Below are 18,052 nucleotides of genomic sequence, written 5' to 3' on the forward strand. Positions count from 1 at the left end.
GAATCAAACTATTTAATAATTAGTTCATTCCCTAATAATTTATTCTTAAACATTAATTAGTTAATTAAACATCACATTGCCAACAAGCTCTGGATTTTTCATCTCCCAAAGCACTTGTTAAATAGAGTAAACAATTTTTTGATTTTTCTTTAATTGAAATATTCGCACAATAAGGTTTTACTCAAATGTATGAAACCTAATCGAGATATTAATCGTTTTTGAACTTTCTCCGTTATTTTATATTTTGCTTATCAAGAACTTTGAACACCGGATCATTAAGCTAAAAGGTGGTGGTTTCAAAGCATTTTTCTTTCTTCTTAAAAATTCACTTTTCTGACCATATTCTTGGACTGAACTCCCATGTTAGATTCCACTATTTCAGTCAAATTTATCTTTGTCTATTATAGTAATTTCCCAAGATTTTGAATTGTAAACTAGACAACACATAAAACAAAAAGAAATTGCCTAACCCCAATAAAAATACTTACTTTATGTATAGAAGTATGTTTAAAAAATGGCTTGTTTACTCCATAATACACTCTCTGCAGCTTCTTCTTGTGCCACTTAAACCAATTATTTTAAGTTCAAATTTTGTGGATCTTTTAACACATATGGTCTAGACTTCTTACCTGTTTCAAATCTTCATTAAAATAGCAAAAACAAAAGATCTAACACATAAGCATTATCTCCCAAGATTTCCAGGTAAAGTTGTACTTCAATCATCATCTTTATCAAGAAACTGTCAAAGTTTTATTTATTTCATGTCTGTGGAAAAAAGGTTAAATTTTGTGGGGTTTTATTTGTTAGTAGTACTTCTGAGTTCTGACTAATAAAGGCCCACAAAAGATGATGTATTATTTCACATGTATGTAACTTCTTGGTCATATCATAAAGTCTACTGTTGCATTCATCATACAACATTTTCTTTTTTATACTCGTATATCACAGTCACAATCACAATCAAAATCAGCACCACAGATTTTAAATCTTTGTTTTTTTGACTTGTTCTTCTGTCAGCATAAATTTGAGCCAACTAGAATCTAACTTCTTGTTCTTGATTGATTCCTATTAACAGCAATGATATCTTGGAGCAACATGAACAATCCCTTTTGATGTGATTGTAACAATCTTTGAATAAAAATCCAATCTTTTTTAGATTTCTTGACAGTTTTTTAAAAAAAAATATGAATCAAGAAACTGCACCATCTGCAGCCACCAAAAACCTTACAATAAAAATATCAAATTTAAATCAAAAACCAAGAAAAGAAATCTTGACAAACATTGTTCAAGCAACATCACCATATAACTCACCATCTTTAATCTCACCACCATCTTCTGCCTTTGTATCTGCACTGCAATCCCCTTATATATCTCCTAGAGCTACTCGAGATGACCCGAATCACCTGCAAGAACACGAAACAGCCACTAATAGTACTACTACTGGTGCCACTACTCCAACTACATTCACTCACCCATCCACCCCTGTTTCGTATTGTGGTTCGGGCAATGATGATATTCCAAGTACTTCCTACACTCCCCCTTCAGAAAGGTACGATTTTTCGGATGAAACGAAGCTCAAAATCGTCAACTGTGTCCCGGTAACTTCTTCTGATGCTAGTACTAATACTAATAATGTAACTGCACCTAGGATTTCATTTTCATTTCCTGTTCCAAGGGTTTCATTCCAAAAAGGGTCTTTTTCGCCTGCAAATGCAAAATTAAGAAGTTGTGATGTTTATATTGGATACCATGGGCAAAACCCGAACTTGATTAGGTTCTGCAAATGGCTTAAGTCAGAGTTGGAGTTACAGGGAATTGCTTGTTTTATTGCCGACAGAGCAAAATATTCGGATTCGCAGAGTCATGAAATTGCGGATAGAGTTATTTGTTCAGCCACATTTGGGGTTGTAGTGGTTACTAAAGAGAGTGTGTCAAGTTATTTAAGTCTAGAAGAGATTAGATTCTTTGCTCAAAAGAAGAATTTGATCCCGTTGTTCTTTGATACCGATTCAAATGAAGTTGCAAATCTTTTAGCTCAAAATGCAGACAGTAAAGAATGTAAAGAGGTGATAGACGGGTTGATGAAGGCACACGACTTTAAACATGAAGCAAACGAGGGTAATTGGCGGTTATGTGTGTCAAAGACAGCTGGGATATTGAAGGGAAGGCTTGGGAGAATGAGTGTGGCTGAAAGGGAAATAGATAATATCGATGAAATCCCTTATCCTAAGAACAAGTTGTTTGTGGGACGAGAAAAGGAGTTGGCGGAGATTGAAATGGCATTTTTTGGATGCGCGGATGTTGAAAATGAAAGTAATGTTAATGTTAGTAAAGGAGGAACACCGGGAACGTCAGAAGGACTTGCAGACGAAGAAAGTGAAGTTGATAGAAGTAGAAATGGGAAGTTTATAAGTTTAGAAGTTGGAAAGTGTAAAGAACCGAAGCTTGAAGCTTGGGTTGAGCCGGTTATTGGAAGAAACTCGCTAAAAAGGCCTAAATACAAGAAAACAAAGAGTGGGAAGTACAAAAGTTTTGTAAGTGGCATTGTGTGCATCAATGGAGATCCAGGAATTGGAAAAACTGAGTTGGCGTTAGAATTTGCTCATAGATATTCTCATAGATACAAGATGGTGTTATGGGTTGGTGGGGAAGCTCGGTATTTCAGACAAAACATACTGAATTTGTCATTGAGTCTAGGGTTAGATGTAAGCGCCGATGAAGAAAAAGAAAGAGGGAGGATCAGAAGCTTTGATGAGCAAGAAACAGAAGCTTTCAAGAGGGTAAAACGGGAAGTATTTCGTGATATGCCATATCTACTGATCATTGATAATCTTGAAACAGAAAAAGATTGGTGGGAAGGGAAAGATTTACATGATTTGATACCAAGAAACACAGGTGGTTCACATGTTATTATAACAACTAGGCTCCCAAGAGTAATGAGCTTTGATCCAATGGAACTTCAGCCACTGACACTGAAAGATGCATTCTTTATAATGAAAGGAAGACGAAAGAAAGAATATCCTGCTCAAGAAATTGAAATTCTTGGAAAGTTTAGTGAGAAACTGAGAAGATCGAGTTTTGGGTTGTCAGTGATCGGATCATTACTTTCTGAACTTGCAATCACACCCTCCACCCTCTTTGAAGCCATTGATCATATCCGTTTAGATGAACCCGTGTCTCATTTTGATGAAGTATTTTGGGGAAGCAATAAGTTTCTACTCAAAGTCTTGATCTTTTGCATTACTATTTTGCATGAAGCTAACGAGACTAGAAACGTTCTTGCCTCAAAGATGGTTATGGTTGGAGCCTGGTTTGCTCCATTACCCGTGTCAGCAAGTTTACTAGCAGCGGCTGCAACCAGCATAAGTGGTTCAAACAACCGGTTAAAGAAATGGGCCAAGTGTGCAAACATGGCTTTCTTTTGTTGTTCGGGGTTTCTAGAGAACCAAACTTCAAAGAGTGAAGAAGATTCTGCTCTTGTGTTAGTCAAATTAGGGCTTGCCAGACGAGCAAATAGACATCCCGGATGCCACATTTTGTTTCACACCATAACTCAAAGTTTCGCAAAACTTAAAGGGGGTTTACTCCCAGCAAAAGCAACGATCCATGGCATAAGGAAAACAGGAAACCCTGTTTTAAATGCAGACCATCTTTGGGCTTCTGCTTTTCTTGTATTTGGGTTCAAATCCGAGCCACCATTAGTCCAACTAAAAGCCAACGACATGGTTTTCTTCATCAAGAAAACAGCTCTCCCTTTAGCAATAAGGGCGTTTACTACATTTTCAAGGTGCAACTCATCCTTGGAGCTACTAAAAGTCTGCACAAATGTTCTTGAAGAAGTGGAAAAATCGTTTGTGTCACAGATTCAAGATTGGTGCCACGGATCACTTTGTTGGAAGAAAAAGATGAACTCACACCAGAGAATCGACGAATATGTATGGCAAGACGTGACACTTTTGAAGGCTACTTTATTAGAGACAAGAGCGAAATTGTTGTTAAGAGGTGGACATTTTGACAACGGTGAAGAGCTGTGTCGGACGTGTATTAGTATCAGAACAGTGATGCTTGGCCATAATCATTCACAAACTTTGGCTGCTCAAGAAACCTTAGCAAAATTAGTTAGAATGAGGAGTAAGATATAGAATTTAGATTAATTAGCTTTGATTTGATAGATTTAGTCAGTAGATTTACTAATCAGTTTTCTCACAACATTAACTTATCATGTTGTTTTGAGTTTTAAAAGTGTTAATTGTACTCAATTTTCTATCTGATTATAGTATAGTTTTTTGCAAATTAACATCATATAACATTTATTCAGTATTAACACATGTTGGCATCATACGTTCAACCACTTTTTCGAACTGAAAAGTGTTTGGTAATTTGATTATTCTTTACTGAATGACAAAATGTCAGTCAAATTGGGACCACATTTGATGTATTCATGAGTCAAAGTCAAATCTTAGAATTCTGAAGTCCAGATCGATTAAAAAGAAAATATTTTCAAGAGTTCAAGATTTATCAAATGGACCCCATAATGTGTTCCTTTCAAGTATAAACACAAAATTCATAGATATGATCAAAGATTAAGGGGATGTATAGCTTAATTATCTTATTGGCTAATTCCTTGAAGCTAATATTTGAAATAAACTCGTCAACATCAACATTGGCTTATTTATATACCAAAAATGAATTTAGCTTAAAAAAGCTAATAGTAGCTTTTGGGCACCTATATACCTTATAATATAGTTATATATGTAACACCAAATCCAAAATAAGCTAAACACCCCTAATAAATACATGATCCATCTCTTGAATGGTAGCAGATTCACATACTGGTTTTGGTTCAACCTCAACTGATTTAACCTAGATATTTTCTAAATGGCTCCATCTTTATTCTCTATAATCAACTAGGCTAGCTATGTGAAACAATCTTTTTTTTAAATGTAAAGTTCGCTTGAAATTTCATGTTGTCATTCAACAGCGGGAGGTCTCGCATACATTGTCTTAACCGGGTTCGTGCTAAAGAGCCCACTCAAAGCAAAAATGCCTATATCAATATTATGAAAAAAAAATGTGAAACAACTATATAAAGTAACAAAATGAGTCACACTTTACAGCCAAAAATAAAAAAGTAACCCTGAAATAACATACAGCAATTAATTAAACTTTATGATTACAAACAATTCACTATATCAATATTATACACTTTGAACTCTAGGTGAAATCAATCCTTCTGAAACTGCATCATTTTCATCTAGATAAATCCCTTCATCGTTACGAAAAACAGCATGAACTACCGAAATTAAAGCACCAACCGCGATCCCAACGACAAGATTCCAACCAAAACCTAAACACAAGACACAAAAAAAACTAACCAAAACAAGCCCACAAGTCACAACATGATCATGCACATTATGTCCATATACAACCACAGGATCTTCACGTAAAAAATAAAACACAAGCCATAATGTGAAAACAAGACCAAATGCTAGCAACCTAAGCGGGTTTCCTAGCAAAGAAACCGCGGCACATGATGTGGTTATAATTCCGTAGTTAATTGAGAAATGTTTCAAGTTTGATTGGATTCTTGTGAAAGAATTTGGACAAGTGAAGGAAGAAAATGTGGAGAGGAATTCGGGCCAGGGACGGTGGTGTGACAAGAATGTTGATAGGTTTTGGAATGACCGGAATATGACGTCGGTGCCGGAGATGGGGATGGTGATGTAGGTGGTGGTTGATGGTGGTGGTGATGGCATTGTTGTCATGAGTTGTATGTATATAGTTTGTATAGTATGAGTTGGGGTGTGGATGTTTTGATAACTAGAAATAAATATAAAGTGCATGTATAACGTGCTATGCATTATTTTACTTTTTGTATTACTTTTGAGTTGTTGGTTGGAAAAAAAAAGGCTGTTTTTTGGGGGGTTTGATTTTTAAAAATTATTATAACTTATGATTGATTTGGTTAAATTGACATCGGTTTACAGTTGTTATTAATTAGTGGGTTAGGACGGTTATGAGTGCTCTTGTCTTAATGTGATCGAAACTTATGATAAAGTACGTAATTGATTTATATGATGATAATAATTAACGGGTGACAATTTTGTCATGTTTGGGTTAGGATCGATTAAGGATTAATATGTTGACAGGTTCATTTACTGATAGATTTGAATACATGTAATATTACCAAAAATTATAAAACAAAGATCTACAAGTTGTATGATAATATTAACCAAAAACACTATATAATTATGGTTTACAAATGTTACAAGTTGCATTTGATTGTCTATGCATCAATAAACATATAAAGTTTAACAATCGATCCATGTATCCCGTATGGATCTTAAAACTTGTATGGAGTATATAAAATTAGTTTATTTTTTCAAGTTTTCACGTATGGATATTAAGACTAGTATATATAATAATATATAAGGTTAGATTTTTTTCTAAGTTTCCAGTGACGTACCCACATGAGTGCATACCCTATACGCAAAAAGATTTATGTTAGTTTTATTTTATTTCTAACTAGTTTTCATTAAAACTAGGTCGTTCACTGCCCCTGATGGGCGACGACGATTCTTAAAAGCGTATGCCTTAATTTGTTTAATGAATCTGACTTCTCACAATGATCAATCATGTGGCGGTGTGGAAAGACGTATATCGATCTCTAAATGAAAGGAGTCTTTAGCACTGTCTATCACTCAAAAGTGCTATGGTTCTTGATCCATGCTTACATCAATGTAACGTATGTGTAGCTTTTCACCCTCCATTGTAAACCAAAACCATAAAAATGATAGCTCCATTGTGTTAGAATGACTAACTAAATGAGACATAATTATGCAACTTAGGAGATAGCTGCAGCCATGTTGATATTCTTTGTATGTTATAATTTCAATTCCAAAAGCCAAAATGTGGAAAAGGTTTTAAACAATAAATTTAAGGTGATAATTAAGAATTTAGAAAAGAAAAAAAAACAACCAAATGAAAAAGATAGGGCAAAGGATGAAAGTCAAATCACATAGATCTTAACCAACCTATTTATTACCAGATTTTAGACTCGTATCTAACATTGGACACGAACTTTACGATATTATCAATATTGATCTTCATACATTTAACTCATACACGCTTATAATTTTGAAGATATACGGTTATAAGTGTTATACTTTGCAAGTTGTGGTACAAAAATCACATGTGACATGTTTATCATTGTCATTATTATCTGAGACATATTGATGGAATTGTTTGCCGTAGTCATTGCATAAAACACATGCTACAAAAATTTCTCTATTATAGATTTTTTTTAAACCAATTGTACTCATAACGTGATATTATTTTGAAAGATAATTAATAATTAAAATATAAACATACTTGTGATTCTATAATTGACATTCAAGTATATGTATTTGATCATGCATGATGCGGACCTATAACACGAATAAGTTTATTTCCAATCACTTGGCGTGTGATAATTAGATAACAATTAGGATTGTTTTCATATTCTTTGATAACAATTACGACTCTAGATTTGAGTGACAATTGTAACTTTAAAAAATTAAATATAAATACTTTTTGTAACTTTTTATAAAAAAAAAATAAAAAAATCTTCTCAAGTTGATGGCTAAAAATAAATATAAATTAAGTATTTTGAGCTAAAAAGTATAAATTATTGATGGAATACAAAAAAGTGTAAGTTAATGAGATTTTTTCTACAAATTATATAAATACTAGTATAATAATATATTTGGATAATGATTACTAGGATTTTTAATTTATAATTAGTCTAAATGATAGTCAATTTTATGAAATTGAGCGATTTGATTGGTTAATAAGTCATTAATTCAACTGTCTATAATATAGGGATAATTGGTTTTAAAGGTCCTGAAATTGTCACTTTTTCTTATTTAAGGGCTCAACGTAAAATTTCATATAACATAGGGTATAACGTGAGTTACACCGTTTATTTAAGGTTCTAAAAATACCCTAAGGTGGTATTTGCTGACGTGTAGTGGTTTTGTCTGGGACACCTAACCTACAAATAACTAAGTGAATATTAGTTATTGGTTTATTAAAAGAAAAACATAAAAAAAGGTTAATTGATTTTACCTTTTACATTGTAGACATATACCTTTCTATTATTCATACATATCATATTCTCATCTAAGGCTAGCAATTGAGCACCTGTTAAGCAAAAATTGTACTATGCAACGTTTCTATTTTTAAAAGTAATTAATTGTTTTTAATATTTTAAACTTCAACATTTAACTTTTTTGATACATAATACGAATAACTGTCACACTCTAATCATCAAAGACAAGTTTTAAATGAGCCGTTTTCATGTTTGAAAGCTAAGAATTTTGTGCGCACCGAACCTCTTAAGACACGATTTGCCAGCCTTATTCTCATCTCACACTCTCGCCATCTCTGTAAGTTCATTTTAGGGTCAATGTTCTAACAAATGCCAAATTTGTAATCGGCATCTCCACTACCACTAAATGGCCGGCCATCACCACCATACCACCGGTAGCAGTTTTCACTCTTCTCTCGAATCAGCTGTATTATAGATCTGCTATATATGTGTGTGTGTGTGTGTGTGTGTGTGCGTGTGTGTATGTGAATATATATACGTATATTGTTGAAACACGTCGGACCGTTCAAATCGTGACCAATTCGACTATGAAAGTGCGGAATCCATTCATAATCGACTTTGAGGTTTCTGTATAATTAATGGACATAAAAACACGAATTACATAAAGAATAACAGATAAGAACAGATGTAAAACTCGTGAATATTATTAATCATAAGATTACAATCACCAAATCAGTATACATCTAACTGGCACGGGGTATAGATCTCTACCCCGTGCGCGTTGAATAGTTTCTGTTGCAACTCAAACCAATAACCTACAATTGTAACCTAATTCTAGTATATATGGGCTGCTTCATGGGCTGGGCTTCCATGTCGTTCGTGGGCTGCGCACATCTTCACACGAACTAGTTGTCTCGTGCTGATGTCATCACAAGGTGATGATGATGTCATCACGACCTTGATGATGCCTTCTTTTCATCATAATCAGCCCTTAGAATTGCATTGCGACGGACAATAAAAGGTACTCAGAAATTGCATCTACATATATCTCCATATATAGTTATATATATGTAGATATAGATATAGATCTACCACCACTATACCGTCGGCGATCTCCACCATTACTACACCGCCGACCATCTCTACTACCACACAGCCGACCATTGCCACCACCACACCGTCGGCAGCTGCTGTCACTCTTTTGTCTCTCTTCTCACCGCAGTCATTCTGCCATATGTATAGATTATATACATATACACATCTGTTGTATATGTACTTCTATTATATATATATATGAATCCGTATATACACGTATAAATATTTGGTTTCAATAAATCAACTAGTGAAATTATGTATTTACTTTGTTGATTTTCTTTTTTGTTCTTGATAAAAAAAACGAAGTTGATTTTTTTATTTTATTTTTTCAAATTTTTTGTTTATTAATTTTAAATTGATGTTTATATGTTGGTAAAAGGTCGATTTGGATTAAATATATATGGGGGTGAGTTTTTGTTGAATTGAATTCAATGAATGAATTTCTGTTGGAGCAATTGAATTTGATGAAAGAATTTTGAAGACATTGATGAATTTTAGTTATATGATACTTAAATAATCTAAAACTGAAGATGTATGAATGAATGAATTTAAGTTGCTCCTGGTGTTGTTGCAATGTTGTTAATTATTTTTGCTGAGGTGGAAAACACTAGTGGAAAATAGTCAACCATCTGTCGAACATTTTCATAAGTGTTTGTCAACTGGGTTAAAACACATACAAAACCAGTCCACGTAGACTTCACATATCGGATAGTGGTTTTTGATCCCGATGTTATATGAGAATTGTGACGATATACTCTACGTTATATGAAATTTTACGTTGAACCCTTAAATAAGAAAAAGTGACAAGTTGAGGACTTTTAAAACCAATTAGTCCTATAATATATATTAAGAAAGATAAAATCTGCTCTAAAATTTTTATATTATTTATATATTCAAATTAACTTGAAAGTTTTATGAAATCATGCTTCAAATGATTGTACATTATGCTTTAAAATATGCTTATTACTATTCACATCTTTTTATCTTAATAAAGGATAGGGGGTAAATTACAAAAATCATACCTGAGGTTTGTTCGAAACTACACTGGTCATACTTACAATTTAAAAATTACGCGAGTCATACCCACTGTTGTCAAAAACTTACACTAATCATACCTATCGCTGACGGTCGTCTATTTGACCGTTAGGTCAAGTCACGTGTCATGCATGTGAGGTATCAAAAGTGTAATTTTGTGCATACTTCAGTTATTATCCTTGTAATTCACCATAAAAATAATTATTAAGAATTTTAGAGTTTTATTTATACTTTAGTTATTAAGTTGGGTAGATATGACATTTATTATGAAACAATGATTTTTATAATGAAAAGTATATCGAGAAAAATAGTTGATACAAGAATGCATTTATTATTAAACATGTCATTATTATTTTGTTATATGTGTATAGTGAATATAACAAGGATGAGAACCATCAAAACCACTTAAATTGGCACTTATATATATATATATATATATTATTGTTATTATTAATTTATGATTTATTCTTTTTAATAAAAACCTATTTAAAAAAAATAATTTTAAAAAGCAACATAAATTTTTGTAGGGTTTGTTGACATCCCCCTCAGATTAGAGGGGTAAAGCAATATCGAATACTCGTTACGGTTTTAGAATATATCTCAAAATTAGCAATTTGTAGTATTTTCTGTTTAAAGTTTCAGGGTTAATCGTAGTCTAATCTTAAAATTTCTAAGCCTAAACTTGTATCGTATGATGACATCCTTTTATAACTTTTTTAGTTTTTATTTTGAAATAGGTTTTTTTTTTAAATCTATATCTATATTTATCTATATCTATATTCTATATCTATATATTTATTAAAACAATAGGAATCCTAACCTTTTAAAATCCTACTCAATATAAAGCTATTTTTAAAATTTGCCACATAGGTTTTTATCCTACATGTCATTATCACATTTTTTTGACAATATTTATCCATTAAATATTAAATAAAAAAGATATTTATACACAAACTTAAGAAACCAAATCCCTTATATTTAAGAAACAAATCCCATATGCAAAAAAGAAAACTAAAACCGTATAAACTTAAATATGAGTTTAAATTTTCTATATATCTTTTTTTTTCCCTGTAAAGACAATATTCTTTATCTAACTTTTTTGATCTTGGATTCATTTAATCAAATCGTATATTATCAAAATCGTTTCATTATAGGAATTTAAATATTTTTAACTAGATAATGATATCAAAATTTGATTCATTGAAGTTACGGGTTATGCGGGTTCATTTCTTTCATGGGTAGCAATTGTTTTAATAAAAACATGGGTTGTAATTATAATTATTCCTGATCAAATACGATATTTAGAGCAAATATGTAGCCACAAGATACTGTCAATCTCATTTAAACTAATTTCCACCATCCAAGTAGCACAACACCATTAGGTTTCTAAATATGTTCAACTAAGTTTAATTTTTTTTTGGTATTTAAATGTTGAACATTATATATATTATTGATTTCAATGTCAATATTAAAACTTCTAAAAAATAAATTTAATATCCGCACATCGTGCGGGTAAAAAACCTTGTATCTAATAAAACAGTAGGAATCCTAGCTTTATTAAGCCTTCCACCTCAATCTAAAAAAATATTTAGACTTTGCCACGTAGGATTTTCTCAACGTGTCATTTCTATATTTTTTCACAATACTTATTTATCTTTTTAATATAATATAATATAATATAGATATATAAAAACAATTTAGACAAAGATATTGTCGATCTTATATTACTTGACAGTATATATTTAATAAATTTATTGATATCTAGTATATATATATGTGTGTGTGTGTGTGTGCGCGCGTGTATGTGTGAATTTTAATATAAAATATCTATCCACTTTAATAAATGAAATATAAATATAAATATTTTAATAATTTTTTTTATGGTGAATTACACAAATGATACCTGAAGTATACACGAAATTACGGTTTTGATACCTCACATGCACAACACCTGACTTGAATTAACGGCCAAATTGACGGTCGTCAATGATAGGTGTGGTCAATGTAAGTTTTTGACAACGATGGGTATGACTCGCGTAATTTTTAAATTATAGGTATAATCAGTGTAGTTTTGAACAAACCTCAGGTATGATTTTTGTAATTTAAACTTGAAAGTTTTATGAAATCATGCTTCAAATGATTGTACATTATGCTTTAAAATATGCATATCACTATTCACATCCTTTTATCTTAATAAGGGATATAATATTAAAAGTTTTATGAAATCATGCTTTAAATGATTGTACATTATGCTTGAAAATATGCTTGAAAATATGCATATTACTATTCACATCCTTTTATCTTAATAAAGGATATAATATATTCAAACTTAAAAGTTTTATCATATCATGCTTCAAATAATTGTACATTATGCATTAAAATATGCATATTACTATTTACATCCTTTTATCCTAATAAAGGATATAATACTTTTCAACTCGTATATTGTAACACCGAATGTATATTTGAATAGCTCCGAACAACCACACTAATTAATAAAGTTAAACTTCAAGAAAAATTCTCATCAGCACCAAACCAGAAAGACCCCTCATTTGGTTAGTAAGAATTAGATTTTAGACCCGTGTTCAACACTGGACACAGAATTTACAATATTATTAATATTAGATCTTCATACATTTAAGTCATAAAAGTTTATAATTTTGAATATATACGTTCTAAGTGTTATATTTTACAACTTGTAGTACAATAATCATAGGTTCATCACTGTCATTATTAGCCGAGACATATTGATGGAATTGTTTGCCGTAGTCATTCCACAAGGCACATTTTCTTTATTATTGAATATTTTGAAACCAGTTATACTCATAATGTGATATTATTATGAAAGTTAATTAAAAATCAAAGTATAAACATACTTGTGATCTTATACTTGACATTCAAGTATATATGTATTTGATCATGATACGGGACCATAACACGCATAGGTTTATTTTCAATCACATGTCTTAAGATAATTAGATAACAATTAGGATTTTTTTATATCTTTTGATAACAATTAAGACTTTTGATTTAAGTGACAACTGTAACTTTAACATTAATACACAAAGCTAATATATAAAAAAGGATAAAACTATGTACCTTTTTGAGTGAAAGATAGAATGAATCTTAAATGAAGTTCATATTGATTTGGATTTAGTATTCAAGTAACCCTCCATTGTAAATCGTGTTTTGTTCTGTGATTCCTATTTTGTTTAGGATAATGATATTGTATATCGTCATATGTTATTATGTTTGGGATATGTATCTAGAGTTCAAATATATTAAATATTAAACTAAATATTAATATTTTTAATTTATAAAAATGTAATCTTATATTTGTTAATAAGTCATTAGGTTTTGAAATAATTTTTTGAATACAGTATTTAATATGTTGAAATATTTTAATTAATTAAATGATTATAAAATTTATTAAATTCTCTCAAGTTGATGGCTAAAAATAAATATAAATTATGTATCCAGAGCTAAAAAGTATAAATTATTGATGGAAAACAAAAAGTATAAATTAATGAGACTTTTTCTACAAATTAATATAAATAGTAATATAATAATATATTTGGATAATGATTATTAGGATTTTTAATTTGTAGTAAATCTAAATGATGACATAAGCGAAAATAAATTTGATAAAATTGAGCGATTTGATTGGTTAATAAGTTATTAGTTTAACTGTCTTATAATATATATATATATCTACATTATAAGACAGTAGTTAACCGAGCCTTCTAAAGCACTCCTCAAAACTAAAGCTATGTTTAAACATTGCCACGTATGATTTATCCTATGTGCCAGCTCCATATTTTTTTTTAACAATATTGTATAAATTTAATACAAAATATTAAATAAAAACAATATAATAACAAATCAAATCTCATACTCCTATATTTTAAAAGAAAATCCGTACATGGAAAATACAAAATATTCATAATATCAAATCAAATCTTATACTTCTATATTAATTATAAAAATCATAAAGAATCACATACATGAAAAAAAGAATATTTATATCTAAATCTACTTTTACTCCAAAGTTTTCCAAACGAAAAAAAAAATCTATTTTTGGAATAGTTTTGTGCTTGAAATTGCATAGACTTTCAACTATTTGAAATTATAGCTAGATTATATAAAACTTTTGTAAAAAATATATAAACTATATCAAAATTTAGAAATCATATGAAAATATTATTATTATTAGATTATATATAACAAAACAATTTTGTTGTTCGTGTCCTTCCTTCTCTTGGCCGAACAAAGTCTATTATATAATGATAATAATTGTTACTTGAGTTTTATAAATGAGTTTCTTTGTTGACGGAGATAAAATACTTTATTTCTTGATTGTGTTTAAGATTATATTTTTTCCATCACTACATAAGGTATTTACTTCATCTCTTCAGCATAACTAAAAGCAAAAACTATAATGAATTTCTCTTATTTATCTTATTGGTTTTTTACTTATACGTATTATATTTATGTGTGTGTTATATGAATAAATTGTTGTCATGTTTAGTATTTTGTTTTGTACATATAATTACATTTGATGAATAGATAGGCATGCTATATATTTTCCACTTTCATTGTTGCTATGTATTATTATTGAATACAGTAATATATGTTATAATCTTCTTTTAATAACCTATGTAGTAAAGTCCAGGTTCAGCGCATGTTGTTTAATCTTTTTGTTGACCGGTTTTGTTGTTAACCATAATATGAAAATACAAGGGCCAACAAATGATATAATTGTATAGATTAACACAAAATACTTTTAATAATTATCAATATCCACATCTAGATTGTGGTTAAAAAAAATATCCACATCTAGATTATTTTTCTTACATTCCGTTCATTAATGACATTTTAATTAGCCGCACATCGTGCAGGTAAAAGAACTAGTATATATATATATATATATATATCTATATACATAATAAAACAATAGTTATCCAGGCTTTTTAAAGCCATCCACCTCAAATTAAAATTATCTTTAAACATGCCACATAGGATTTATCCTACGTGGCACCTCCATATTTTTTTCACACTAATATATTTTCATTAAATAGTATAATATAATTATACATATATTTTAAATATGGCATATAAAAAAGCATATATATAAAATTTATATTTATATAAATCAAACATATATAAAAAATCACGACTAACATTGCATGACATTTTTTAACTTTTTTATTTTAACTATAAACACTTCATAATTCATGACTCATAATCCATGATATTTTATTACCTTTTCTTTCTTTTTTTTTTTTTTTCATTTTCTATTTACTATATACACTTCATAATCAAACTATATATATTACGTTCAACACGTACACCTCAAATTACATAACCCTTTATAATAATCTATCTATACATATATTATGTTTAACAGTTTTATTCATTGTTAGTTTATCATAATCATGAAGTATTTTTCAATTGGTTTTTAATTTATAAAGTTATTCTTAATAATCTATCTATACATATATTATGTTTCAAAGTTTTCTTCGTTGTTAATTTATCATAATCATGAAGTATTTTTCAATTGGTTTTTAATTTATAAAGTTATTTTTCTGTCGTATACCAATCTATATATATATATATATATTAAAACAGTAAAAATCCTAGCTTTTTAAACCCTTCTTTCAACCTAAAGCTAGCTTTAAACATTGCCACATAAGATTGTATCCTACGTGGCATCTCCATACTTTTTTTTACAATATTTATCTTATAACCTCTATTTATTCTCAAACCAATGTAATTTATTTTATTAAATATAACATAAAATATTAAATCAAAATTATATACACAAAATTAAAAAAAAATCAAAACCCATATTAAGATATAAGAAGACGTCCAATACATCTATTAATTTGGCAATGATATTTGACATAAATAATATTATTTATTAAAATATATACAACTTTGAAGACTATATCAAATTTTAAAATTTATTTAAAAGTATGATTAGGTTATACACGACCAAACAATTTTGTTGTTTCTCTTTTGTTCTCTTGGCCGAAACCTTAACCAAAATTGGTTATTCTAGCCACAAAATAATGTCTATTTTATAATGATAATAGTAGTTATTTTGAGTTTTACAAATGAATTTCTTGATTGTTGGAGATAAAATACTTTATTTCCTAATTGTGTTTAGGATTATTTTTTCCCGTCACTACATAAGGTATTTTCTCCATATTTTCAGCATAACTGAAAGCAAAAACTATAATGATTTTCTCTTATTTATCTTATTATTTTTTTACTTATTCGTATTGTATTTATGTGTATTTTATATGACTAAATTTTTGTCATGTTTAGTTTTTTTATTTTGTATATATTATTTCGTTTGATGAATATATAGATATCATGCTACATTACCGATTTACGTTTGATTTGTTAATGATATCAAAATATCTTATGTTAAATGTTGGTGTGTAATTACTATAGTAGGTTTAGTGACTGTGATATCGACACGTCAGAAAAGACAAAAGATGACCAGAGGTATTCCGGGAATTAACCATTAACTATAACATAATCAATTTCAACATAATAAGCCTATAGAATAGTTATTTATTAATGCATAAAATAACTTTTTTAACTAGCCGCGTATCGCGCGGGGTAAAATATCTCGTATATATATATATATATAAATTGGCCAGGCTACAACAACATATGACTAAAATCTAAGGCCAGGCGTGACCACAAATCTATTGCGGTTTTGTGTCATATGAGCTATTTACCTAAAATATTTAGAGAAAAGGCCAAAAAATATACAATCGGCGATCAAAATTGCATAAAGTTAAAGGGATATGATATAAAACATTATCAGCAATTGAAGGCCCAACTGCCCAAGTATATTTATATCTACATGTTAGTACATTATAGGCCCATTTCCCTTAATCCATTATATTGTGGGCAGCCGTCCAGTTATTTGACACGTTTGACTCATTTTCAAACATTAAAAGTTATGAGCAGCTTTAACAAAAATTCTAAATATAATATGTAACCAGTGTAACCTATTTAATTAAATTAATACCCGATCGGTGACTAAGTTATCAACTAAATATAAAGGCCTTTTATCCAAATATAAAGTTTATTATGATATTGAGCATAATATTAAAATGAAGTCTTATACACTTTTTGATATAACATGTATAGAGTTACTTGGATATTTATTAAGATTGTCAATACTCGATGTTACCCGAACTTTGACTTAAACCGACCCGGAAAACTGGGTTATGGTTGTAAAATTTCGACCTGGTAACCCGCTAACTTTATTTTTTTTAGCCTGTAGGATTCGAACCTACGACATCAGGTTTTGGAGACCCACGTTCTACCAAACTGAACTAATATTGATATTTTAGGCTCATAAGTCAACCTGTTATCACCCATCGTCGTCACCACCACCTGTCGCCGCTAATGCCGATGCCGTCGCATCGGACATGCATATGTTTATATTATATATTTATATATATATATTTAATTTATTAAATTATATTTGAAACATTACATGCATATATATATATATTTATATTTATATAATTATTAAAACAATAGTTAACCTAGCCTTTTAAAGGCCTCTTCAAATTTAAAGCTATTTTTAAAATTTGCCACATAGGTTTTTATCCTATGTGGCATCTCTATAATTTTTGATAATATTTATCTCTATTTTATATATGTCTTTTACAAAATTCAAAAGCAAAGAAAAAAAAATCATAAACTGTATAAACTTAAAATATACTTTTAAAACTGGAAAATATTTAGTTTTCAAATAGTTATATTCAATCCTGCGTATTATAAACTCTAACTATATCACATTTA

General features: G+C 29.7%; 2 protein-coding genes across 2 annotated transcripts; one reads left to right on the forward strand and one right to left on the reverse strand.

Moving 5' to 3' along the window:
- The first annotated feature begins 1,184 nt into the window (after positions 1 to 1,184).
- LOC122590741 lies at positions 1,185 to 4,264 on the forward strand. The gene has a single exon (XM_043762916.1). It carries the CDS (start codon positions 1,185 to 1,187, stop codon positions 4,140 to 4,142), a length of 2,958 nt encoding a protein of 985 aa, XP_043618851.1. The 3' UTR covers positions 4,143 to 4,264.
- An 879-nt stretch (positions 4,265 to 5,143) lies between these two features.
- On the reverse strand, positions 5,144 to 5,769 carry LOC122590620 (PRA1 family protein G2). The gene has a single exon (XM_043762803.1). It carries the CDS (start codon positions 5,763 to 5,765, stop codon positions 5,199 to 5,201), a length of 567 nt encoding a protein of 188 aa, XP_043618738.1. The 5' UTR covers positions 5,766 to 5,769; the 3' UTR covers positions 5,144 to 5,198.
- Between the last annotated feature and the right edge of the window lie 12,283 nt (positions 5,770 to 18,052).

The sequence above is a fragment of the Erigeron canadensis genome, chromosome 3 (genome assembly GCF_010389155.1).
Source record: "Erigeron canadensis isolate Cc75 chromosome 3, C_canadensis_v1, whole genome shotgun sequence".
Taxonomy (NCBI): Eukaryota; Viridiplantae; Streptophyta; class Magnoliopsida; order Asterales; family Asteraceae; genus Erigeron; species Erigeron canadensis.

Coding starts and splice junctions, on each gene's coding strand:
- LOC122590741 (XM_043762916.1), top strand. CDS start 1,185: ATGAATCAAGAAACTGCACCATCTGCAGCCACCAAAAACCTTACAATA.
- LOC122590620 (XM_043762803.1), bottom strand. CDS start 5,765: ATGACAACAATGCCATCACCACCACCATCAACCACCACCTACATCACC.